This window comes from Tinamus guttatus, unplaced genomic scaffold (genome assembly GCF_059628265.1).
Source record: "Tinamus guttatus ecotype Peru unplaced genomic scaffold, ASM5962826v1 Tinamus_guttatus_pri_ptg000710l, whole genome shotgun sequence".
Classification (NCBI taxonomy): Eukaryota; Metazoa; Chordata; class Aves; order Tinamiformes; family Tinamidae; genus Tinamus; species Tinamus guttatus.
Window position 1 is genome coordinate 3648944 of NW_028289244.1, and position 26773 is coordinate 3675716.

Consider the following 26773-nt stretch of genomic DNA (forward strand, 5'->3'; position numbering starts at 1 on the left):
TTAAAATGATGCTCATGGTATGTACCACAAGCACCAAAACAAGAGCAGCACCAAATTCTTGGCTGTTGTGGGGAGTTTTTTCTTTTCATATGCTCTCACAAAACTAACTTTTCCCTTTTTGAAAAATTGCTTAAAGGTCTGTCATAGCCTCAAGTCATGGTATGTTTTTACTTAAAAAGAAGGCGGGGGGATTATGCCTTTAATGTGAACAAGCCACATTGCTTTTGCATTCATATTTAATATGCTGCTTGTTATACTGCCGTGAAGCTTACAAAACCAAATATGTCTTCTATTTTGGTTTCTCCAAGTTGCTACTTAAGTAAATGAACCCAGTAGAGAATAAAAAGTGCCGTGAAGGCAGTTTGCTCAAGGACAACCTGGATCCCAGGCTAGATTATTAAACAACAAAACGCAGCACCCCTGTTTATTTTCATTCCGCCGTCGCCATGTGCGCTCTTCCTGAATTGCAATAGCGGGTGCAAACGCTCAAATGGAGCCAGAGGAGATATTTGCTAGAAGGTGGAGCAAGCAAATAATAGGTGTTAATTACTACAGAAGGTTAGGTAATAATTGTCACTTTTTACCTACCGGCAAACCATTTTAAAAGACACGGGGATGCACTCTGCATCCACGGCTAAGTGAGGTATTTGGAATAGTAAATCGTGCAAGAATTTCAAGTATGATTATACTGCGCATCTCCCGCGCTCGTCGTAACCCAGCTCCATCAACAAGGTGGATGTATCCTTGGGCAAGCGGCATCGCGGCCCAGGCACGCGCGCGGGGCTCCCGGAGTTATGTAAGAGCCGGGCCCGGGCTTCCATTAAAAACAATGCCACGTTCTGGCGCTCCGGGTTGCAAAACCAGCCGAGCTGGAAACGTTGACCCAACCTCCGGTGCGGGAGCAGCGCGCGCGCCAAGCCCAGCGCGGCTCCCTGAGCAAACATCGGGTCCCGACGGTCACCGAGGAGACTCGGGGCTCCTGGAAGCGCCACCCGGCCCCCAGAGCGGCTCCTCGCCGGGGTGGGCGACGAGGCAGCGCCGCCTCGGAGCCGGGAACGGCCGCCATCGCCCTCAGCAAGGCCTCTCGAGGGGGCGGGACGGTCTGAGGGGCCGGGGCTGCCCGCGGACAAGGGCCGCGGTGCCGGGGGAGGCGGCCCCGGGGCTCCCGCGGCGGCAACGCAACGCGACGCGCGCCCGCCGGGCCGGGCCCTTCCCTCAGCGCCGAGGCGCGAGGCCGCGCTCCCTCGCAGCGCGGCCGCCATTGGCCGCGCGCGCGGCCCAGCCCGCCCTCGGCGGGGAGCAGAGCCAATAGGAGCCCCTGGCGGCACGAGTGACAGGCGGCGGCAGCCAACCGGGAGGCACCTTGTTGCCGTGTGCCGGAGGCTCCGGCGCTATAAAGGCGGCCACGCGTTAGGGCTGCGGGCCGGCGAGTACGTGTCGCGGGGGGAGGAGGAGGTGGCGGCGGGGCCGGTGCGGGAGCAGCCCAGGGCCGCCAGCACCAGCGTTCGTGGGGTTTTTAATCCGATTCCGGCCGGCCCGGATTTTATTGGGAGCGGGTTTTAAAGTGAGTATGAAGCGGAAAAGGGGGGGAGGGGGAGGGGCGGGACGGGACCGGATCAGACCGGCCCAGGCGGCGGGCGGGGAGGGGTGTGGGGAGCCGCCTCGCTGACCCGCGCGCTCGTGCCCCGCAGGCGCCTCTCGGCTCTCGCCTCTGCGGACGGCGCAGCATGTCCGAAGCGGAGCAGCAGTTGGCGGTGGCCGCCGGCGCCACCCAGAACGGGCACGAAGCGGCCGAGAGCGCCGGGGAGCAGCAGGCCGAGAGCGGCGGGGCCCCGGCGGCGGCGGGAGCAGCAACAGCGGCGACGGCGGGAACGGCGGCGGGAGCCGCAGCGGCGGCGGGAACAGCGGCCGCCAGCCAGAACGGCGCCGAAGGCGACCAGATCAACGCGAGCAAGAACGAGGAGGACGCGGGGTAAGGAGCGCGCCGGGCCGCGGCCGCCTCCCCCGCCGGGCGCCATGTGCGGCGGGGCCCGTGGCCGCCCGCGGGCGGAAGCGGCGCGGGCGGCGGGGCGGGCGGGCGGCTGCAGCCCCGGCGCTTCCTTTGTTCTGGAGCTGCCTTTTGTTGGCGCCATGTGGCGGCGGGGGGAGGGGCGCCCGGGCGGCCTTGTTGCCGTCGCACGCTGGAAAATGGCAGGGGATTTTCTCCGGCTCCGCTTTTGTTTTCCCTTTTTCCTGGAGGGAACCGGCGGGGCAGGAGTTGTCCCCTTTGGCCAGAGGAGGGTTGGCTCAAACTTTATGGCCCTTGCGCGGGCGATTTGCGCTGCTCTTGGTGTCGACGCGAGCCTCTTTAGTTAATACGTAGAAAAAGAGCCGTCGTGGGCTTGGAAGCCACTGATAGGCTCGGTGGTTTGGGGAGAAAGTAAAGCAGAAACAGTACGATTGAGGGGGTGTGTGCTAGGTCTAAAATAGTGAGAGTGCTTTTAGTGCATTTCACGCGGCATTGTCAGAAAAAGGCTTATTTCTTAGCATTATTGAGAGGACTTGGGGTAGTTTTCCTCTACTTTCGTACCGGTATCTTTATCCACAAATTATTTTTTCTTGTAGCTGATCTGTTCATATTTATTATGAATGTATACTTACGGATATACACGACTGACTCAAACACCCTCCCCTCCCCCAAACCTTTCTGTTTTTTCAGATGGTCTTTGTGATTCAAGTGACCCCATGTATTTAATTCGAGCTGTTATTATTGGGCCCTAAATCAAAGGGCTGTTTGCTTCAAGTTAAACAAAATGCTATAGCCACAGTAGAATGATAAACTTTAGCTTTAAGGGAAGAAGACAGACTTGGACCCATCTCAGGAGCTCAGACAGGATGGTTTTTGCAGCCCCAGAAGGACTGGGGCTTGTGAGCTCTGTACAAGCTTCTTAATTCCTTTTTTTTTTTTTTTTTTTTCTCCTTTCCTTTCTTTAAGTGATCTGCTCTGAAATGGTCTCTTTCTTCCCTTTTTCACATAGGAGATGATACTTTTCCCAAAATCTCTGGGAAAAGTATCACCTCCTAAGAAAAGCTAGCAGCATTCATCTCTGTGAAAATTAATATTGAAAAATGAGAGCAGCCTGAGGCACAACACTTTAATAGCTGAAACATACCTTTGTTTATGAGCACTAGTACAGCGAGGGGAAAGTGTAGTGTTATGTTTGCATTTTTTTAGTCAGTGTGGCTCTCTGAAGGGGAAGCAAAATAACCTCTAAGATTGTTAGCTCCAATTTTGAAGGCTTTGGCATGTTATTTAAGTTTACCCGGGTATTGATCACAAGGGTTTCAAAATGGGACTGTCAGTTAAAGTGTAGTATCTACTGCTGGGGTAAGAGGCTGACTTTAGTATGTGGCAATAGCTGTGTGTAGCCCTACCCTTAGCTCAGAATTAAGATGGTAGATGAATTTCTCTCCACCTCTACCAAAAAAGAAACTACCCCCATTTCTCTTGATTATTCTGTAGTTGCATTCAATGATGCTGAGAAATGTTATACATAAATATTGTCAGTCTGTATAGATTATAGTAGTATTGCAGAATTCTTCTTGATTAGCAAACTATTCTGATAGGAATGAAGCCAACAAGTTACCTTCTTTTAAGACATTGTCAAAAGCTGTTTGAAGTATTGTTTGTAAAATCCTTTCTACAAGGCTTTTTTGTAATGGTTTTAAAAATGAAAATACATGCATACACCTTGGTCAGACTGTTGTCTGTTAAGCATACACAGTTTCTGAAAAATTGCAGGTTCAGCCTGGAAGATATTTCCTTTAGTTGAAGGAAAAATATTAAAAAAAAAAGGGGGGGGGGCACGTATGTACTTTCTCTTTTTGCCTTTGAGCATAAACAGATGCTAGCTTTAGCAAATCCAAGTTACACAGTGGCACCAAAAGTCAATCTTGCTTAAGAGCATTCTAGTTTCTAAAGTGTTGCTAGTTTCTAGTGGCAAATACAGATTGCCTGTTTAACAGAGTTAAAACTCTTAATCTATAGTTAGAAAAAAAGGCTCAAATGCTTTTTAAAAGCTAAAGTTTGTTACCTTGGAAACTCTTAAAATAGAAATGCAGCCATGCTATTAATGTTTTCATTTGAAGAAATGAGGCTTTTGAGAAGTGCTTTACTAGTTGGCCTTATTTTTGTTTACTAGCTTCACTTCTGTGTTGCGTGTTTCACTGGTAGTTGTTCTGATGTACTTTGGAGGCTACTCTGTGTGGGGAAAGTGGCCACAGAAGCACAGTAATAAAAGTAGAGACTAATAGTCTGAATTTATAGTACTGGTGAAATAAAATGAGATTCAGTAGCTAAGCAGCAAGAAGTACATAACCTGCTGGTTACAGGCAGGTCCAAAGTTCTATGTGTTGTATGAAACTGTTCTTAGGGGTCACAGATACTTGATTTAAATTCTGCAGATGTTTTTGGGGATTATAATTTTCATAGCCATTTATCCAAATGGTAATAGAGCTGAAATATTTTGCTTTTGCTGCCCTTAGGTAGCCTGAATGCTTTCAAAGCAGTAGGATGAGCAGTAGGATGACCCTAGATTTCCTTTTTTTCCAAAACCTGGCAGTACTTTGGCAGTGCTTTATGGTCAGTGCTACTTTACAAATACTGTTCAAAGAATGTAAGTTATTGGTGAGAAGTATTTTAGGCAAAATCTACTGTTTCTGAAATCTGTAGTAAGCTGAAATATGCATTAGAGAGGAAAAACCTTGTGCAGTCCTGTAATGTTGATAGCTTTTGTCAAAATAAAGAAAAAAATTAACCTTTACAGCAGGTCCTATTTCTGACAATGCCTGTGATATGTATGAGCATCTTGGTGAATTTGCTTTTCTGTGGTATGTCCAGTACCTAACTGGCTCTGTTTCCTTGAAATTCCAGGAAAATGTTCGTCGGTGGCCTCAGTTGGGATACAAGCAAAAAAGACTTGAAAGATTACTTCACCAAGTTTGGTGAGGTAACCGACTGTACGATAAAGATGGACCCTAACACAGGAAGATCCAGAGGCTTTGGATTTATTCTTTTCAAAGAACCTGGGAGTGTTGAAAAGGTGACTTGAAGATTCATCTTTCAGATTCTTAACTTGCAGTGAGACTTTTCAGATGAGTTAATCTTACCAAACTGTCTTTCAGGTCCTGGAACAGAAAGAACACAGGCTAGATGGACGATTAATTGACCCCAAGAAGGCCATGGCAATGAAAAAGGATCCAGTGAAGAAAATATTTGTTGGCGGACTTAACCCAGAAGCCACAGAAGAGAAAATCAGGGAATACTTTGGAGAGTTTGGAGAGGTGTGTAAGATCATCTTAGCTGCTGAAATAGAGGAGTCTCTCATAGAAATTAGTGAACTAATTGCTTGCATGCCACAGAGTACCATAACTGTTCAGATGCATCAAATCTTTCATAACTGGCCCAAGAAATTTCTCATCTTGAAAGCATGGAAAGCAGATACTGCACCGAATGCTTGCACTGCTGAGCAAGACAATGTCTTTTTTGATTCAGTCCATTTAGTTAAATATTTTTTCCTAATGTATTGCATAATATGCATAGATGGGGGGACTGTGAAACTTAGTTTCAGCTTTCCTGCCACAAATATTATGTACTTCACTGTCCTAAAATACGAGTCTGAAGTAATATTACATATCTTCAGATTGAAGCAATTGAACTTCCCATGGATCCAAAGACCAACAAAAGGAGGGGTTTTGTGTTCATCACTTTCAAGGAAGAGGATCCAGTGAAGAAGATCTTGGAGAAGAAATTCCATAACGTCAGTGGAAGCAAGGTAGGAACTTTGACTTTAGATCTTTGACCAAGTTTTCAAGCATAACAACCACTCTGTCTATAATCTGAGAACGATTTTGTAGACCTTTGATTTCAAGGTACCCAAATCAAAAGAAGGATGGCTGTGTATTCACAACAGACTTTTTGCCTAATTTTAGCTCCCAGAGCCTGCTAAGGTTCTTTGGCAACAGCTGGGGCTTTGCTTGCTGTGTTAGGTCTTTTCATATGTAAAAGATCTAATAGCACTGTGGTGAAATGCATGTAAGAAATGACCTGCTGATGTACCAGTGTAACAACACAAGCCATTCCAGCAGATAAGCATTGGATTTTTTTTGAACATAGAGCACTTGCATAAACTCAGTGCTTGCTGGTGCTAACTGCAGACCTGCAGAACGACTGCCTGCTCATACCCACTTGCACCCAGTCTCCTTAGGAGCCTTTTGGAAGTGACACAGCACTATCATTTGAACAAAAGTACAAGTGGTGGGAGAGGGTCTGAGCAGCTGGCGGTGGAGGTCTTGTGGCAGAGCTAATAAGTATATGAGAGGGAGTTCATAGGCCACACTCAGGTTTCACAATAATAAAGGTCTGGAGGCAAAGAATGAGGGCTGGCTGGGTCCCTTTCCTTTGCTTTGTGGCCAGTGCCTGCCACATACTGCAACTTCAAAGCCCAACTAGAGCTGTGTGTAGCTTTGCAGTGACCTAGATTGCCCTTAGTTTAAAACTGGTCTTGACATAGCACAGAGTAAACACTGGGCAAATGTAGTGCATTGGTAGCTATCATGACACTGCAGTTAGCAATGAAGCCTCTTTTTGGAAGAGATGAAAGCCCTTGTGCAAAGGGAGCTGAGAAATATCTGCAATTATGGCAACTTTTTTAATCACTATGACACAAAATATAAGATTACCTGGAACATTCTGCATGGGGAGCTCCAGCTTTGTGTAGGTGATGTCATCACGGGGAGGTTTTCTGTTGACAAGAGTTTTTCATTGCAGATCATGCCCTGATTCAGGGAGTAGAAGCTGGCTCATGGTCTCAACTGCAGCTTAGGAACCAGTCTCCATATTTGATAGGTGTTATTTTGAAGTGTTGCTCCACAGTGTACCACGGATGTGCTGTGGGTAGGGCACAGCACATCTGTGGAAGGTTGCTAAGGAAACTCCTTTTTGGCTTCTTGGAGCCTTGGAAGCCCTTCAGTTAGTGCAGGTCAGGGGAAGTGGTCTGAGCAACAGTCTAGTCTTGGGGCTTCTGCAAAAGAGCAGGCAGCTGTTGCTGCAGGAATAGCAATGTCTAGCCAGGGCACTACCTCTCCCATGAGGAAGCTGGTGGTCAGGAATAGGCAGTAGGAAGTGCCTGAAAGCAGTGGCCTTCTTGGAACAGTTAATTGTGACTTACCTTTGCCCAGGCAGCACAAAGTCAGTGCATTTGGATGTGCAATAGTCTTGGTGACAGAGCACAGCACAGTACCTGTCCTTTGCCTCTAGAGTAACTTCCCTGGCTTTCCCTGGGGGCTGGCTTGGGCACTGCTGCTATAAGACAATATACATACTCTTCCTTGGTTTTTATTTTCAGTGTGAGATTAAGGTAGCACAGCCAAAAGAAGTTTACCAGCAGCAACAGTTCAGTAGTGGTGGCGGAAGAGGTAGCTATGGAGGAAGAGGCAGAGGTGGAAGAGGCGGTGGTAAGTACTACACGCACTACTTTAGTATGGACACTTTAAAAATAAGCTGTGTGTACTAAAATGGGATTTTGTGGATGGTTTTCCCTTCTATAGCTCAAAGTCAAAATTGGAATCAAGGTTATGGCAATTACTGGAACCAGGGTTATGGGAATCAAGGATACGGCTATCAGCAAGGTTATGGTGGCTATGGAGGCTATGATTATTCAGGATATGGGTATTATGGATATGGACCAGGCTATGATTACAGTAAGTAAAGAGAACTGTATTGGGTATCAGCAAACATAACTAATTAGCAGTTTAATGCATTTGTTGTCTTGTTCATAGGTCAAGGCAGTGCAAATTATGGGAAGACACCAAGACGTGGTGGCCATCAGAATAACTACAAGCCATATTGATCAAACTTATTCAGGTATGCAGTGACATGGTCTCTTTTGGAAAATGACTGCATAGGTTTTGTATACAATGCTGTAGATGGATATTTCAGTTCTGTACCAAATTTAACTTTACAATAAATTTCTATGGCCTGTTAAATGTGCATCTTACTTGGAAGAGCTCCCTGGAAATGTTTTACCTGTTTAATACTTACAGATACTAGTTGTCTAGACAGTGTGGTGTGTAAATTTCAGCCTTGCTGAAGATATTAATTAATGATTTTATTAATAGGTTAAACTGAAACTGATTTTGAGGGTCTGCTTAAAGCTGCAGCTCTGCATCTAGGGACTGCCTCTTGGAGTTAACTATGGACTCTGCATTACTCCAGTTGTACAGAATGAGATGCATCTTAGGGAACCAGTGTCACTTTCCACCTTTTTATTTTGTATTGTTTTTGTGTCATACATTTCCTGTAACGGAAGTGTTAATTTTACTGTACTTTTTGGTACCTTTTTGGAATCTAATGTATTGTAAGGTATTTTACATGTGTTCTGATTCACCATGACATGGATATTGAAGCTATCCTAGCTTTTGAAATAAAAAAGGCGTAATCTAGTGTCTTGTGCCATTCTTCAGCTTATGTACTAGCAAAATGTCAGCACTTTGTTCCCAGAACTTAGTTTGCAGCAGTACCTAGATGAAAAGCTGGGCTTAAAAGCTCTTAAACTAGAGGGCTGTATTGGTAGTTGTGCTCACTTGCAGATAAGGGGCAGCCAAACACTGTGGTTGCTGCCTGGAGGCTATGGAATAGTGCTCGGGTGGAATTCCCCAGCTGCTGTGGTGGCGGTGCTGGAGTGAGGTTGGCTCATGTTCTAGGCACAAGTGCAGTGGCTCAGTGTAATGGTACTAGTGTCTGGTGCAGGGTTCTTGCAGGTGAAACCAGAGGCTTTGTTTAGAGTCTAGACAGGAGGCAGCTAGGAATGAGGAGTCTGTAAAGAGCTAGCTGCGCTTCATGCTTGACTGTTCAAAGTCTGAGGGATATATGCAAGTCTCATACATGTCCTGAAAGACAGGTTAGACAGAATAAAATTACCAATGCAAAGCCTGATTTTTTTTGGCCTTTTTGTGTACCAAAAAAGGCTGAGGAACTCCACTAAAGTTGTGGGAGGGAAAACAAAGCTGCCTCTAAAGATGTGGCTTGCTCTCTCAAGATAAGTGACCAGCTAGAAATAGTCTCTTCTGACTAGTTTCTTCCTATTTTTAGGAAATAACTTACATAATTGGTTTATCTTGCTGCAGAATTCTCTCCCAAATGTGGCTTCATAAATACTTAAAAGTGCTGGTGCCCAAAGTAAAGTTGTTGTTGCAGTAATCAGTTTGATTCTATTTCCCTGTTAAAGCTATTTTTTTTTCTTGTGATAAATCCTAGTTGAACAAACAGGAAACATAGGTGGAAGTAAACTAAGTAACTAGGAAAACAGGTGTTATTTGTGATCTTTCAACTTTTTATACAAGCGATGCAACTATGGCTGCAGGGACTTATAGTATGCTGCTCCCTACTGGCTGTTCTTGAGAAAAGCTTCTAATTATAAAGTTAGAAATCTGTAAGACTTGTTCATACATGCAAGAGTTTATACTCTTGAGTATAAATAAGATTTTAAATCAACTTCAGTCTGAGAGCTGGCACAACAGCATTATAGTTGGAATATGTAACCTAATGTCCAACTGTAAAGAAGATGCAAAACTGCAGCTCATTAAAACAAGCGAGTGCGGTACTTAAGTATTACTGCCTCAATGCCAAGATTGAAAATTGAAATGCTTAACTGTTGCATCCTGTTACTTGGTTTTCTGTGAACTCAGAGGCAGCAGAATCTTTCTAGAAGGCAGCTTTCCCTCTAAAGGGAAACTTGCATAAAAATCTACCAGGACTGTAGTAGCTGCAGTATGCCTGGCTAGTGTGTTAATAGCAGCCTGTTAGCTGGCTGTTAGATCAGTTCTTTTTGGAAGTAGGTCCTCAGATAAGGCTTCCTTAACAGGTGATATGGCCTTAAGCAGAAACTGAGGATACTAGCATGTTGTTGCAGAGCTGGCTTTCCCTTTGTGTGTGTTAAGTCTGATGCAAGAAGACATAATTGCCTGGTAAAAAGGGGCTTGTACACAAGTGTGTGTGTGGTTTTTTTTTTTTTTTTTTTTTTTTCCCCCTCATGGCTGTAGTATGCTCCTTCACTAATCCTACTTGGATATTTCTTGAGGACAGAGTAGTTCCTAAGAATGGGCTTGAGAGCCTTCTGGCCCTCACTGCTCTGTTTCTCTTTGGTGGTATGAATTTGAGATTGAAGTTTTTGACTTAATCTACTATTTGAGATCTCCTGCTGAAGGCAGTGCTACCAGGGCCTCTTCAGCATGAAACTGGCTTCAAGACTTTGTCAGAGGAGCCAGGGAAGGACCAAGTGCACTGACAGACAGAATGGAGTGTATGTAGGCAGGAGCACATGACAAAAACAGGAGGTTGGATGAACCTTTTTGGCTTCTCTTACTTTTCAAATAGTTATAACTTGAAATACTATGAATTTAGAAAATGTAGTTCATAATAGCTACTAGAAATAGATTCCCTGATAAGCGGTTTCAGATAAGATGTTAAATAAAGGCTGATCTCATACTTTGCCACAGTTGAAACAAGCCACTGTAAAATTTATTTCTTCTGAAGCTTTTACAAATAGCAAGATAACTGAAAATAGCAAAATCAAAGGTAGTTCATCTGGTTTAAGACATGCTAGACTGATTAAATGTACATTATTACAGTAGAAAATGTTTTAGTAGATCTTGAATATTGCTTGAAACCTATGGAAAGAAAATGTTTTATTGTAAAAAGCATCATAATGGCCTCATTTTCACTTACATATTATGTAAGTGCCAACTTTTAGTAAATGGAGCACTAAGAGGCATTTTGCATTCTTGATTTCATGTAGAAAATGCATTTTTTTTCTTGCTTAGTTTAGATTGAAAAAGTTTACCAAGTCATTAGGCCTCAATGAGTTAAACTGGCACTGGTGACTAAGTAGTACAAACAGCTGTATGTCTTACCATTAACCTGCTAAATAAAATATTAACACATTTTTCTTGTGCCTGCTATGAGATGCTTCTATTCTCGTGCAGTGTTTTGTTCCTTAGGTCAGGGACAGTTGTGAATCTGGTGTGGGGCTAAGGTCACTTCTAGTGATTACATTAGGTCTGCTCATATTCAAGTGCCTTATTTGGTTAAAACTCAATTTTTAATTAGAGCAGGTTAGAGATGTACTGGAGTGTGATGCATTGAGTTGTGGGGTTCATGAGGAATTATCAATGGAAACACTTAAGTATATGCTCTGAACATATTGCAAAATAAATATTACCTAGATGTTCTCTGTGAGCAAGCTCCAGAGCCTCCTCAAGAGGCATTAGGAGTTTCAAGGTTTGGAAAACTTAAGTGCTGAGTCTTACTGACTTCTGAGCTTAGTATAACAAGAGCCATGAACCTGAAATGATCCTATTAGTTGAAGTGAAAATGCTTGAGAGAAGGCAATATAATGTCAAAGTTAAATGTTAAGTAAAACACAAGCAACAGTACTACAAGCACGGTACATAGCACTGCATAAAACTGCCTTGGCTTAAGTAGATGTTCCCAAATTGTGGCATGCTGAAAGTAGAATCCTGCAATATGTGCTCCTAAGGAGAACTAGGGGAAAGTTTGCTCAGAGGTAGTTATCCTGTTGACTATAACTGAACACTGTGTAAAGCTGTAACTGTCTGAAGTTACTGAGGATACTGACCTAAATTAGGCTAAAAACTGTATTTGTGCCCTGATGTGCATATGGTGATAGGGTATTGGGCGCATCAGTGGTTACGCTATCAAAGCTTCCTAGACAAGCATGGCATGCTACCAGTAAGCATTTCTGAGACATGTTGGCCCAAACTTGCACACAAATGAAAACAGTGTTACTAGAAGTGTCAGACTGTATGATAGAAACTAGCTGTGAATGCCAGATGTATAGAAATCTGGCTTGTGCTTCTAGATTGCTAGAAATCCCAGCAAATTAATTCTATATAAAAGAGCATCTCTGGGGAAACTTGGTCCTGCTCTGTTGTCACTGTCTAAACAAGCAATATCCTAACTTTTTAAAATATTTGTAAACAATGAAAATACCTGTTCAGGTAAAAGAGGAGGATGTTTCTTCTTGGCTCAGGCAGTGCTTTTCCATATCTGGAGAGATATTAAGCAACAGCTCAGCAACTCCATAATAGACAAGTTTTTAGACTAACTTTGTTAAAACTGTGCAAATTGGATACAAAGCTAAGTGACAAATGCATCCAGGTTGTGACATTTAAGAATTAAACATTGTTTTTACTTGCCAGTTCCCTTGCTCAGACAGGAAACCACTTTGGCCTGTACCACTGTAAAACTATTTATAGTCTTGTACAACTCCAGAGTAAATAGACTAATTCTGTTATAAAAGTTTTAACTTTTCATCTTAACTTCTACTTTTGTTAGGAACCAAGACAGACTTTGTATGTGCTCAGTACCTACCCTCTCCACCTCTGCATTAGGACTGTGGAAAAGCAGCCTTAGCTGCTCAAACCTGAGCAGTTAACTCTATATAAAGCAGAGTCTACTTCTCACTTGTACTACCTGTTAGGACTTCGTCAATTGCATCCACAACAAACTTTGCATCTTCCATATTAAAGCACATGGGGGGCTTGAATTTAAGCACATTTCTTCCTGGCCCATCTGTACTCAGTAGAATATATTTCTCCTTAAGCCTAGAAATAAAGACAAGAATTATGTCTACTTTTGCATGTTTTTCAGAAAAAAAAAAAACCTTAAAAGCATGATCAGGGATGTTGTTGAGGCCACACCATTCTGCACTGACTGGTTTATTGCTGTGTTAGTTGGCTTATGTTAAACAAAGGCTGCATGACAGATTACTTGAAAGTTCAGTGCACTAAGCAAGCATGCAGAAACTACAACCTTGTTCCCTTTACCTTGTTATCAGATACTGTGCTTCTGCAGTGGCTGGGGTCCTTTCTGCTTGGTCTTTAATTAAGTCCACACCAATGAATAAGCCAGAACCCCTTTAAAACAAAAGAAGGAACTTCAGTCAGAAGAAGGAACTGTAACATGCCTTAAGTGTGTGGGAATTACTGATTTTTGCTGGATAGTAACAAAAAAGGGTACTGCTTTGCAGAAATGTAATGTATTACAAGCTTTTCTCTGCACAGAATTATAGAGCAGGACAAGCTCTGAGGGACATTTTCCACCCAACCCATTAATTCTGTTTTTTGTGTACTTGATGTAGAGGTTTAAAGAGGAAAGTGAATTCCTTTTTAACTAATAAATGAGAAGTATGTCGTCTTCAAGCTGTGTTGAAATCAATAAGGCAGTATTGGCTTAGGGTGCCAAAGCAGATCAGGATTTTCATAAGCCTGAGCTGATGATTTAATCTACTGCAGGCTTTTTTCTTTGCTGAAAATTTCTTTAAAAACACTGTCATGCAAAATTACATCAGATGGCTTTTGAGCTGTTTGTTTTGCTTGCTTGAGCTAAATTTAAAAAGAAATAAGGTATTTGTACCTGACATTGCCAATGATGGGATGCTTGATTTTCTGCTGATTGAGTAAGTTCATCAGGAAGTTGCCTACTTCTGTGGCATGAGCTTGAAGGTGTTCTTTATCTATCACATCTAACACAGCTAGTCCAACAGCACATGAAACTGGGTTTCCTCCAAACTAAGTTCAAAAAAAAAAAAAAAAAAACCATAGTCAGGGAAGATGCAGTGTTGTCACTGAAAGTGTAGCCTCAGTGATTGTCCTGACTCCATTCAATGTAAGTGCCAGGCTGCTCATATAAGTGCTACATGGGAAAAATATAAATAAAAGATAGTAACTGCAAGATGAATAAGCATTAATGAAAATGGTGCATGATTGTCTGGAATGGTGTTAGTACTCAGATTGGGTAGAGAGGGAGAATGTTCTTACTGTATTAAAATACTCCACTCCTGTGGCTGCAAATGCTTCTGCAACTTCGTTTGTTGTTGCTACACAGGCAATAGGGTGCCCATTTCCTATGGGTTTTCCCATAGTGACAATATCAGGTACAAAATCTTCTCCCTGAAGCTGGAATGCCCAGAAGTGTTTGCCAACCCTGCCAAAGCCGACTTGAATTTCATCAGCAATAAATATCCCACCTGCCTTACGCACATGCCTGTAACAGAACAGGTTTTATTGTACTTTAAGAAGAGACTGAACATAGTATTTAGTGTTTAAGAATATTCAGAAATCATTACCCTACAAGCATTAAGAAAATTAACTTATGCAGGTCTATATTCTATATTTTTAAAAATAGATCTTTGCCCTATGTAGTTTACATTCTAATATAGAAAAGACAGATGTAATTTTTTTTATGCTTACAAGCCATATGCCACAGTAGGTAGGAAATTCACTATCACCTGGTTTTAGTAGGTATTTAAGATGATGGATGAATGACTTACTCTGCAACCTTCTGAAAATAGCCAGCTGGTGGAATTATTTGACCACCAACACTTGGCAGAGATTCAACGAAAAAGGCAGCAATCTGAAACATATAATATGTAATATTTGAATGCATACTGAACTCACTGGAATTGAATTAACAATTTCCAAGCTCTTCACCTTGAGCTAGTTCTTGGAAATATCCTTTATTACTTGATCTTTGCTTATGTACAAATCTCTTACATAGCTCACCAATACTGAGTGGCAGAGATAGCTGCTTAGACTTGTTTCTAAGGAAAGACAAATGATTTAGAAATCCACTTTTTACCTTTCTGCCTCTCTCATGTGCTCGTTCTATAATATGTCGCACTTCATTAGCATAGGCTGTTACTGAATCTTCATGGTCTTCTCTATATATTCCCCTGTATGTGTCAGGAACAGGAGCCTATACAAAGGAACAGTATCCTTTATTCACTTTGTCATGAATAAGCCTTAGTAAATTTACAAGTATTCAATAGTTATAGGCTAAAGTACGTACCACGTGGACCCATTCCTTTTGTCCTTCTAGATTTCTGAATTTATATGGGCTTATGTCAATCAAGGATGTCAGATGTCCATGGTAAGCACTTAAAAACAATCAGCAGAACTAAGCAGTAATTTCCTCAGTATCAGAATTCTTTAGGATTAGCATGACTGACAACTAAAGAGTCAACTGGCTATGTCAGCTGATGGAAATACAGTCACTTAGCTCGAACAGCTCAGAGCCATCCATCAATCAGCTTAGCAGTATTTGGGGTTTTTCTTTCTCTAAAAGCATCTAAATATATAAGGTGTGCAGAGGGACAATATTTGACCTCTTGAATTGGTTTTAGAGGACCATCATCTAAAATCACAGCAGTGTAAGTCAGGAGCAGTATTCTGGGATTGTAGAATAATTAGAAGGGACTTCTCTTGCCTATTTTTGAGTAATTTTGGGGATGGAGATTGCCTAGTCTCTCTGGACATCATTCTGCTGTTTTACCACACGCATGCTGAAAAAGCTTTTCCTTATGTCTCATCAGAATTTCTCATGCTCCAACTCTTGTTTTTTTTTTTTTTTTTGTAACTATCTATCTTTGAGTGTGGCTCTTACCTTTTCTATGCCCTCCCATTACATATTCCTGGATAGTAAAGATCTCCCCTTAGTCTTCTCTCTTGCCTAAACTAACTTCTTTCTCTTAATCTGCCAAGCATTCAGCTCCCCAGTAAAGTCTCGTGTCTGCTGGACTCAGCCCACCATGTGTCCATCATGTACATGCTGAACAGAGCAAAATAATTACTTCTCTCAATCTTAAGACAATTTTCTTTCTAAAAGGGCAGATTTTCAGGACTGCTCTGAAAACATCCAAAACTGAAGCTAGTTCCCCACAGTAGATTAAAAATTGACAGTATACTTACTGGTCTAAAACTATTACATCTTCATGTTTTGTGTACTGTCGAGCCAATCTTAAGGCAAGATCATTAGCTTCAGATCTGCAAGTGAAAAATTTGATGAGCCTTTCTCTGCAGGTATCTTTGAGTTGTGAAATTCTGACCTTTGCACTGCTGTCCAACTAGATGCAAGGGACTGACACATTCCTTAGTAATAGAGTAGCAAAAACACCATCCTTGCTCTAAAGCTGGAGTGCAGAAAGTACTTCCGACACCCTTTTTTTCTTTAAAGCTATTGTTTGTTTGGAAATATAAAATCCCCACAAGCAAAAACATGCATCATTATACTGAAGTTTGAGAAGTAATTCCAAACCCAGGAGGCAGGTCAGAAAGGCCAGAAACTAATGCAGAAACTATTTTTTTTCCCTCTCCCTTTGTATATAATCATCTACACCAGATCATGCAATAAGAAAGCATATTTGTCTGTGCATAAATCACAACATCACTTCTATTATACCTGACTTACCAGAATTCAAAAAATAGAAGGTGCACAACTTTTCAGGCAGTGTTTTTGAAAGTCTCTCTGCATAATCAACCAGGTTGTCATGAAGATAACGAGAATTTGTATTTAACAATTGATTTTGTTCGTGGCCGCTTTACGATATCAGGGTGACAATGTCCAACTACAGGAGAGTGGGAGAGATGGGTCTGAGAGTTATTTCATGTTGTACACTGTGTTCAGCGCAAACATCCATCCTGTGCATCTAAACTTCCAATACTACAGAGCTATTGTCACTGATGATTCTATTTCATCAATGGGGCACTAATGATATTGTCAGCAGAAGACAATGTGTCTTGAACAGTATTTTTTTTTTTTTAATTTGGGGCGGGGGTTAGATTTTTTTAATTTTGCTTCTTGTGTTTTCTGGTTTGTATTTGAATACTGGAAACTGATAGGCTGAGTAGTGTCTAATTTGATATTTTGGACTGAGACCTTTGAATATTTTGTTCATAATAACTGAAACTTTTGAATAATTGGGACTTTGTTCTGTGCAGAAAAGCTTTGGCTTCCTAGAGTAGTTAACGGGTTTAGCTCTAGGATATTATTGACAGTACTGACTCTAGAGATTTCAGATACTGTTGGAAAGAAACAACTACTTATGAAATACAACTAAGGCTCTACACCCAGCAGTGATCCTGTTACAGTACCCCCCAGCAGTAACTTTTCTAAATTAAACAAACTGCAAAGTCATTTGTTAGTTTTACAATCAGATGCTTGACAAGCTTTCATGCAAGAAGCCCTTTAAATGTTAGATGACAACATTTCTGTGAAGACAGAACAGGAATCAAGTCTGGAAAGCATCACTTTCCTGCATACAGAAATTCCAGTATGGATAGTAATATCCCAAATAAGAAGCTCAAGAAAGATTCCTTCTGTTTTTCCTATTAAATATCCTCTCCCCCCACACAATGCAACAGTGGTAGAAAGTATTTATTGCTCCTTGTTATGCTTTGAAAAGCATGGCAGCAAGTGATAGGACTTTTAACTTACCATGAGCAACGTTGTTAATGCAGTCGAGATACTGTCTTCCCTTCTCATCATACATGTACTGGCCTTTTGCCTTGACAATCTTCACTGGATCATCAGAGAAAAAGAGCTTGCAAGAAGAGCTGTAATAAATACAAGAATTCCAAATAAATCTTAGTGAAGTCAAAAAAATCAAATAGTTTCTTCTCCTAGCAATATTTTCAGTTAATAAGAGAAAAAGAAATTTTTCTGAGTTAGATGAAAAGTGCTCTCATCCCTAAAGCCCCTCAAGAAGAGCAGAGCTTGAGGTGGGAATGAGGACTTTGCCTCTAGAGGTTTATCTGGTCTTAACTCTGGTTCCTTATTGCTTATGCTGTCTGCCTTTTGCATTCTCGGAACCCAGTCTGGTGTCTGTGTATAATTTTCTTTATATTCCTAGCACTCTTAAGTTCCTGTTTTTCCAGACAATTCTTATGTCTCCTTGGAGCTTTATTACCATACCTGAAGCCTTGAGAGGTTTTATTGCAATGTTAAGTCTCCTTAAAGTGGGTTCATTTTGTTTCTTTTTAAATAAACTGTCAGACAAAATTGTAACATGCATTTGCCTAAATAGAAGTTGCTAAACTTAGTCCTGGCTGAACAGCAAGGAAAAATCAAGCCTGATCAAATGTCATGGTTGCTATCCAATCTCTTTTATTTACACCTTTTCCTGCTTTGATTTAGCAAAAGATTGCTTATACAAAACAAATAAAATAATTCAATCATAGCTATAAAACCCTTGTCAAAAGAACAACAAGAACACAAAGGGCAATGATAAAGTGAGATATTTCACTGCCTCTGCCCTGCAGGAGTCCTATAGCTCCTGTCTGAACTGTAAGGAAGAGGGAAAAGGAGCCCTTTTTTAGTTGGCCTGACTGAGGAAGAGGTGCTACGTGGCTGTTTCAGAAGCTCTGAGTTAGCTGTTTCATCCTGTTACCTGGAGCAAGGATTAAAGGTGCAGCTAGCACAGCTCTAATACCAGAGTTCACTTTCAGCCCAGCTTCTGCTCCCATAAAGTGTTTACTGGTGCAGACTGAGCGTACACGCAGTCCTGGTTTGAGAGCAAGGTGTGCACTGAAATGTTCTTGCAGTCAAAGCGGGGTTTACATTGTACAGAACTAAGCATTTCTTAGGTCATTGAAACGAGAATTACAAATTCATAGAGAGCCCTGTCAGCTACTTAATTCTCTCAAGTTGGGCAGACGCACGTTAATCTTCTCAAGTTTCTGGTGCAATAATTTTTTTCCTTGAGAGTTTCTACGAGGCCTGAGCAAACAAATCCTCCCCATAGCTCAGCCCCCGTCCCTGAGCAGCAGCGATGGCTCGAGGAAAGCCCGGCAGAGCCCATGCCGTGCTCCTGCTGTGTGGCCCCGAGCCTGCAGCCCGGTGCTGGTTCGCGTTATCCGGAGCCAGGGCGCTCGCGGATAAACCGTCCCGAAGCGGATCCCTGTGCTTTGGAGTATTAGCGGGCACGCGAGTTTCGGGGAACTTTGTGTTTTAGTTTCCTAGTTCCTCTCCCCCTCTCAGAAATAAGGTGTTTAACTGAAGCCGCGCTTAGCGCGGCCGTCCTCACCGCTCCGCGCCGGCGACTCAGGGTAACTCCAGGGAAGCGAGGTCGCCCCTGCGGCCCGGGGAGCAACTGCAGCTTCCACGCAGCGGCCTCCGGGCTGCCGGCACCGCTGCCGGCTGCGGCCGCCCGCACGGGCCGGGCCGGGGGCAGCAGCGCCCGGCGGCACCTCCTCCCTCCGCCCCCCGGCCCGCACGTACCCGATGAGCCGCCGCCGCAGGGCCAGGGTCTCCTCGCGGCCGCGCGGCGCCCGCCTCATGGCCGCTCGCGTCGGCGTCGGCGACGGGGCCGGGGCGGTGGCGCCGCCTCCCTGCGGGAGGAGCCCGGAGCCGCCGCCACCGCGGCGCCCCCTGCCGGCCCCCGGCGGGAGCTGCCCCGCGAGCACCAGCCGCGCGGGGGGCGCCGCGGCCCGGCCAACACCGCCCTCAGCGAGCGGGTTCGGCCGCGGGCAGCGCCTCGGCCCACCGCGCTGCCCCTGTGCCGGAGCTCCCAGGGCACAAACAGAGGGGACAAGGGCTGCCCCGCTGTCCTGCAAGGCGGGACATCCGGCGCGCAGGCTGCAGTGCGTGGCCTTATGCCACCGGCACTGGCATGTGGCCGCCAGGACCTCTCAGGGACAAGGTGCCTCAGAGATAACAGCATTTGCAAGGCCTTTCCTATCCTTACACCCCTAATATTCCCTTTTGAGCTATTTATAAATTGAAGAAGTTTCTTTTACCTTAAAAAAGGATTCAGGATGGCAGCATAGGTGTCACAACTGTAGTAATTACTCAGTGTATCCCCGCCACCGTCCAAATGAAAGTTTAAATGAGACCTTTACCTTATAGTCCTGTGTTTGGTCGGTGACAGAGGGGCAGATGAGTGACGACTGCAGAGCGGCCTCCTCGGGGGGCTGCCGGGTGAGGATTAAAGCAAAGGCAGCAGCAGCAGCATCGCGTAGAGCAGTTCTTCCCCAGCAGGAACAGGGTTCCGGTTCAGGACTGGAATCGCTAAGAAAAACGGGAGGACGTGGAACCAGAAGGGACATCCTGGGGTGCATCCAGTCCGGCACCGCTGCAGGTGTTATATCCTAGAACTGAGCTCAGAAACTTAGCAAGCTTCCTTCTAAAAGGAGGCAAATTCACCTCCCCCAAGTACATATTTACATTATTTTAAACTAACAACATCTTCTAAGAGCACTCCAGAAAATAAGAACAAGCCTTTCTCAATTACATGCTTTGACAGACTGATGCTGAGTGAAGTCCATGATAATTAACTCTAGTTTAAGTTACTTGATAAACACAGGAGAAATTTAAGTTGTGTGTGACATGGAGCATCCAAAAATAAATCATCACACACTTAAAAACAATGTTGAATTTAGGAAGTAAAACTTACTTTTTGCAAAGAAGTCAGCTTTTAAGAAACAGAAGACAGTAGAGGAAAAGTTAAAAGGGATAGTTTTATTTGAACTCTGTCCAAGTAAGATATTTAGCTATTTATAATAGAACCTGAACATTTACAATTTGGAAAGTTTGTTCTTGGTTACAAATGCAGAATTCATTATACATATTCACACAATTGTAAAGGCAATCTGTACAGAGAGACCACTTATAAAAATCTAGTATTCACTTTTGTAACTGATGAATGCTCAAGAAAGCATGTCTTCAGAGGTCTCGAGCAAATGCAATGTCCATTACAGCTTTAAACTAGGAATAAATGATGCAGTACTGATTAATACAATTTTTACATATTAAAACAATATATAAGTAATACTGTTAATAATGCCTTCACTTTAAAGCAGTTGTTCCCCCCCAAAAATGAGTACATAAAACACTTTCCATGGCACATACACGATTAAAAATTGCAAAGAGTTTGCAAATAAAGGTGTTAAGTACACTTTTTGTATTTTATATATATATATATATATTTAAAGGTGATACATTTTACAGGAATTTAGGCCATAGTGTTTTGTATAAAACACCATATACGTACATTCAGAAAAAATATTTTTTTGCAAGACATGCAAACTGCACACACACATGCGAGTAGCCCCTACTCTTACAAACAGTCAGTGAAGCGGGGCAACCACTCACATAAATAAGGGATACTTGCGTAACGTGGCAGAGGATTAAGCCTTATTTCCTAAAGTGTATAAATAAGTCAGATCTTCATTTAAATTTTAAACACCAACAGTTACAGTTCTTCAAAATAGGCAACCTCAGGAATTACACCTCAATGTTAGAATACAGGCCAGTTTTAAAAGATTGGTATAGCCAAATAAATGAACACAACAGAGCAGGTACCTTTCTTTCAGGTTTGATTATCAGCTTTAACTGAGGTATTTTGTGCTGAACCATCTTCTTATTGAATATTTTTTTTGTTAAGATACTGAAAAAGAACCACAAATAATTTGTTATGAATTTTTCTACGAAGCTTCATGCCATCTGTGAAGCCAGCCAACAAACACACCAGGACTCCAATTCTCTTTCCAGCTAATGGCATTTTTACCTCTTTGCCTGATTTGGAAATTCAGCGAGTAATATGAGTGCTTAGCATTTTGCAAAACCAGGACTTTTTTTTTTTTTTAATTCAATTGCAGAAATGCAGATTTGATAGGCATCTGCTCCATATAAAACACCCTTTTAAAAGTTGAGCATACAATTCGTGTTTAACAGCACATAAACAAGCAGCAAACACTATTGGTGTCACTTGCTGAGAAATGCATTTCAGACACGTGAGACATCTCCATTTTAACAATTCCTTTTCATTAATATCTGCATTACAGACAAAACCACACGCAGACACACACAAAAGCCGCTAGCCATTAAACTAAGCAACGACGAGGCAGCTCCTACCAGGACCGAGTGATTTCTGTGTCCTAAGACACAGAAAACCCACAAGTGCTCATGTGCTTCTCACTCCGCTCCTGCCAGTCATGCCACCTCTTGGGCATTCTGAACTCAGTTTCCCATCTTTCCTGTGCTTTCCCCCAGGGTCTCCACAGTAGCATGGAGGCCTACAAGTTATTAAGTCTTTCTGCCACTCGTTTTCATCACTTACTCAGTTGCAGTAGTCGGGCATCTTTTTTGTTATGCCACCTAGCGATGCACAGATATTTAGGAAAGTCACAGTGGTTCCACTGGAAACAGGCAAACACTAGCAGAGGTGGCTTTTAGCTTACAAAATAAACTATAGTCAAGGAAGATAGTCTGAGATTTTACTTACCGGTTTACTACAGTGAGCAACAGATTCCCCAAAATGAAGCTATGAAGTATTTCAGACTGTACTTGGCACTGGTAGCTGGGCAGGGACACCATTAAAAGACAGAAGACTCCAAAAACTAACAACTCCAAAAAAGAGTTGGTCGCGCCATGAGCAGAGTGACCACATGTTACTCTCTTCCTTATTTGCTATAACTTTTTTTTTTTTAATCGCTGTTGTAAAAGATTTCAAGCAATGCTTACTCTTAATAAATGCAGTTCTGCAAAGCTGCCAAGGGCAGTACCTCCAAAGGCGGCGCGTCCCAGCCTTGCTAGCTGATGTGTCTTAGGCCTCTCAAAAAGCTACCCCGATACCTCATCTCTCACTTGGAAAATCCTCTAGGCTTCCACTACTGGAAGCCTAGCTGGGCTACCAAGCAAAACAAAGCAAATACCAAGGAAATCTCCCTGCGGGCTTCGAGCGAGGTGAAACAGCACTGAGGTTTTACTCCATCCTCGGACACGTGAGACCCTGGGACTAACTCTAGCTCTGATAGCACAAGTTGGAACCAACTTCACTCATCAGAATTGGACCGGATACATACAGCACTTGTCTCAGAGAAGTGCTTTTGGAAAACTTCCAGGGTTCTTCAGCATTTTTAGCATTTGTTATTACTAGTATTTTAGAGCCTCTTCATGTAAACCCGGTGTCTGCAAAGAAAATAATTTGAAACTTCCTCTCTCTACAGTTTCAAGTGGAAACTTGGCTCATAACAGCTAGATTTTGTTCAACACCATAAACTTACTGTCTGGATAACAACTGGACTAAGAAAAAGAAATTAGACTATGCTGGCCTTGCCACAGGAAAAATACAAGATCTAGGGGGATGGAAAGTTAAAGTTTCTATTTAGGCCTCCCTGTTCTACAAAGAACCGTTCAAAATGCAAAAGATTCACCCTGTGTGTCCTGCCAGTTAGGTAGCAGGGAAAAATAAAAGTTTATTGTCCCTTCTGCCGTAAAGTTAGTTTTTAAAAATTGTATTTAAAAGATGTCCTCTAGAGGGCAGCATTAAACAGGCATTCAGTGGCCACACAGCCTCATCCCAATTACTGACCTTACGGGCTGATGGGACACACTGAGATTGAGCAAGGATGGTTATTTGTCTTTACAGCAAAACTAGGAGTGTTTCAAGCATCACAGCAAACCAGGGAAAGCTTAATTTGAGCTACACATTATGAAAGGGAGGCCAATCTTTTCCATTCTAGCCCAAAAGCCCCCACACAGCAAAAATTCCCCTGTGCTTTCGGAGCTGTGGGCCGGCCACCCAGGAACACCCGCGGACCCAAATCTTGCTGGTGTGAAATGGTTTGCAGCTATTATAGTCCAGACAGTTGTGCACAGTGTCACCAGCTGATGTTTGACACCGAGTTGCCACTTTGGGAGAAAAAAGTGACCAGCTAGAAAAACTGGCATTCCAGCATGAAAGCTTTGGCCATAATAAACATACAACTTCCTATGTAATGGATTATTATAATAGTCTTTAAAACCCTAGCTAATGACTTAGGCTGTTCTCCATGGAATACACTTAATAAATGTATCACCTTGGATATCACTCAGCCATTCCAGTTCATCATTACACAAGATGGCCCCAACTGCTGAAACCTCACACACATTTCCCTGCTTTGCTTAATTTCACATGCTAAATGTATTAAATGACAAAACATAAGCACCTCCTCAAATATTTCATGTTTTGGTTTCCTCACAAAAAGAAAACACACCAGAAGGTCTCTGCATTTTATCACGAGAAGAAACATTTTTAAATACACGAGGAAAATCCCGATGGAAATAAATTCATCATTATATACACAGAAAGCGTTAGAATAAGTGTATACAAGACAGACAACTCTCCTTCATAAAGCTAAAGCATGTGGGAATATCTATTAAAAAGCTAAGTAAAATGGCAGTGCGTTAAGGCTTGGAGACATTTCCAGTCTGGAGTGAGGCTGTGTTTTCTGTGCCACTCGTTTCATAACGCACAGAAATACGGCCAAGAGCTAGATCAGCTGCAGAACTACGTCCTCTGCCCCTCGGACCACAGCACTGGGCTCCTGCTCCGGCAAACCCGCTGCTCCCAGGGCGCTACCGGCACTACGATGGAATTAAAACCGGGGGAATATCCCATTATATATAAAAGATATACCATTTATTTCCCCCCAAACGCATTCCCACTGCAGCAACGATGCTACCTTTGCACAGCCGAAGCACAGCAGTCCCTGAGCAACCAGGGCAGACACGGGCAGGATGTGCTGGGTGCGAACCCCTCTGTAGGGGTTTGGGCTCAACGTGGGAGCTCTGCTCCAACAAGTCATCGGGCTGCACTATGTCAGGAGGAGGATGTTGTAATAACTGGAAAGTGGCTTTTTTTTGGCTATGATTTTGAACAGAACAAGTTGGGTTTTAAGCAAGTGGCTTGTCCTCTGCTGCTAGGAAGCAGACACGGTTATCTGAGCATAAGGGAAATTGCCCTGCTCTTAACAGTCGGTCAAATTACACCAATGACATTTTTTTCTGTTTTATAAACAAGAAAACAAAGATAAACATGAATTTGGCCGTGCTCTAGATTTCTCCAAGACCAATAACTTAAGTGTTTTAACCAAAATCCTTGTTTATTGATGAACTCACAAAGCTAACAAAGAATCTCAGGGATCAACATAAATCAGTTGCTTGGTCTCAGATTGACCTATATTTCCTAAGCATTAGCAGCCTGCTTGTCAGTCAGCTTTATTGCTGCTGACATCTGGTGGTAGCAATTAGCTGCATTTCTGAATTCCCGTAAAACAAATTTACATTCCCTCAAGCTGGAAGAATAGAGAGGGATTTTTCTGGGGAGAAAAATAAAAGTGCTTTGTAAAGGCTGAGATACGTACTGAGTTTTGAGTAAGGCAGCTAGTAGTTTTGGAAATAAAATTGTTCTTCATGAACTATTTGCAAATTCAAAGTATTCAAAAAGCCCCGTATAAACATTTTCACATGGAAGAGGAAAATAATCAACTGATCTGGCATGAATTTGCTGAGCAAAGAAAATCGTTTTAACTCTTCCCAGTGAGATTACAACTGTCCTGAAACAGTTTATCACTTAACGACCATATCTTTTAAATGTGTGTTTGGAAAACACACAGAAATCCAAGCAGACTTTTTCTTAGACCCCATATGAAAGGGGCACTTACAGTGCTACAGCTTGTCAGTCTGCATTAAATGATGGATAAGGACACTGAGGGCAGAATCGACAGACTTGTCCTGCAGATCACGACTGCAATCCCCGGCCTGGGGACTCGGCCTCACCTGGGGCTCTCCGTGCACAGGCTTCAATTCCTTTTGCCAAAGAGATCAGTGGACCAGGCTTACAACTAGCAGCTCCTTGAAGATCTACTAGTTAAACTCCTCACGGCTGAAGTGGCAATAGTTGCCACATGCTGCAGAATCCGTTTCTGCCAGCATTTCTAATGGAAATGGAAGTGGCAGAAGTCCAGAGCAACTGCTGCACGTCAGCTGCAGCTTCGCACACAGACATCCAGACCGCGCTCCGCTCGCTCCGAGCGCGTAGGTCAATCTGTAGGTAACGCACTGGACTCTGCATTCAGATTTAACCTGTGCAGGGGGCATCAATAAAAGCTTTGGCCAACAGAAACAGGTATCAGCCACCAAGTCCTCTGCTAGGACGAGGATTCCAGCCTTCCTCCTCAACTGGCATGGAAACCCCTTGAGTGGCCAGGCTGTGCCTTGGGAATGGGGCAGAAAAACCCCAGTGAAGAGGTTGGGTCAACGCAGAGGCCTCTCTCCCTCCGCTCAAGCAAACGCCCTGGGTTCTGTGGCAGCACGGCTGTGTTGGGAGGGGGACGGCTGCCATGCAGAGCTGCTACAGCAATAGGTAAAGCACTGTTCTGCTATTCTGTATCAATGTTTTGCAGGCCTGGCAAGTGGTCACAGTTGATGCCTACAAGCACTGGATATTCCACAAGTTGAAGACGGAATACTGACTTGTTTACCTGAAGATAATAGGACTTCGGGGTATTTCCTCAGAGAAAATATAAATTTTAATATAATTTCATAAGCTTTGGAGGTTAGCTTGTCTTGTAGCTTCAGTGATATCAAACTTCTTCAAGTAGGAGCTAGATAGAAAGCTGTTTAGTTTTTGCCAGCGTATGTAAAACAAGACTTTTCTATCTGCATTGTAGATTGTTTGTGGACACTTCCAGATTCTTGTGCTTTTCTGCAGTCATTCTGGGGACTGACCTCTCATTGATACCAACAGAAGGTCCATGACCAGGACGAGTGCAGGATATTGAGTGTAGAGGCCCACAGTGTGGTTTGGAGCAGGGCATTGCTTTAGTTTGGAGATGACCTGGGGAGATGCGAAGATCAACTGTACATTAAGGGAACAATTACAGATCCTCTTCCCAGTGACATCAATGAGAGATTTGCCTTCAACCTTCCACAGAAGACAAATTGAGCTTTAATTTGGGACATTAAAGGGTTTTTTCAAAAGCACTAAAGCCAGCGGGAGCTTGTTTTCCAACTGCTCCTTATGCCTTTAAAACCCCCCCCACACCAAAAACGATAGCTAACATCATGAAATGGAAGTAAATAAAATGCATTTTCATTGCTGTTTGAGTTACATAA

The 26773-nt window shown here is 43.0% G+C and overlaps 2 protein-coding genes across 7 annotated transcripts; one reads left to right on the forward strand and one right to left on the reverse strand.

Moving 5' to 3' along the window:
• The first annotated feature begins 1403 nt into the window (after positions 1–1403).
• HNRNPAB (heterogeneous nuclear ribonucleoprotein A/B) lies at positions 1404–26773 on the forward strand. 6 transcript variants are annotated; one of them, XM_088536823.1, is made up of 9 exons: positions 1404–1564; positions 1692–1972; positions 4913–5081; positions 5164–5322; positions 5682–5813; positions 7386–7494; positions 7588–7740; positions 7819–7903; positions 26062–26773. In XM_088536823.1, exons 2-8 carry the CDS (start codon positions 1728–1730, stop codon positions 7887–7889), a joined length of 1038 nt encoding a protein of 345 aa, XP_088392949.1. In that variant the 5' UTR covers positions 1404–1564; positions 1692–1727; the 3' UTR covers positions 7890–7903; positions 26062–26773. The 6 variants fall into 6 exon arrangements, with proteins under 6 accessions (XP_088392949.1, XP_088392948.1, XP_088392947.1 ...); XM_088536822.1 differs by lacking the exon at positions 26062–26773 and adding an exon at positions 8158–8482; XM_088536821.1 differs by lacking the exon at positions 26062–26773 and having other exon boundaries at positions 7819–8482.
• LOC104568682 (5-phosphohydroxy-L-lysine phospho-lyase) lies at positions 10677–19210 on the reverse strand. The gene is given in 14 exon segments (XM_088536895.1): positions 10677–10707; positions 12050–12106; positions 12533–12663; positions 12886–12975; positions 13475–13629; positions 13879–14104; positions 14391–14473; positions 14699–14815; positions 14909–14996; positions 15808–15874; positions 16298–16434; positions 16436–16463; positions 17333–17451; positions 19115–19210. Coding segments are annotated over 13 exon segments (1353 nt in total). The 5' UTR covers positions 19174–19210; the 3' UTR covers positions 10677–10707; positions 12050–12053.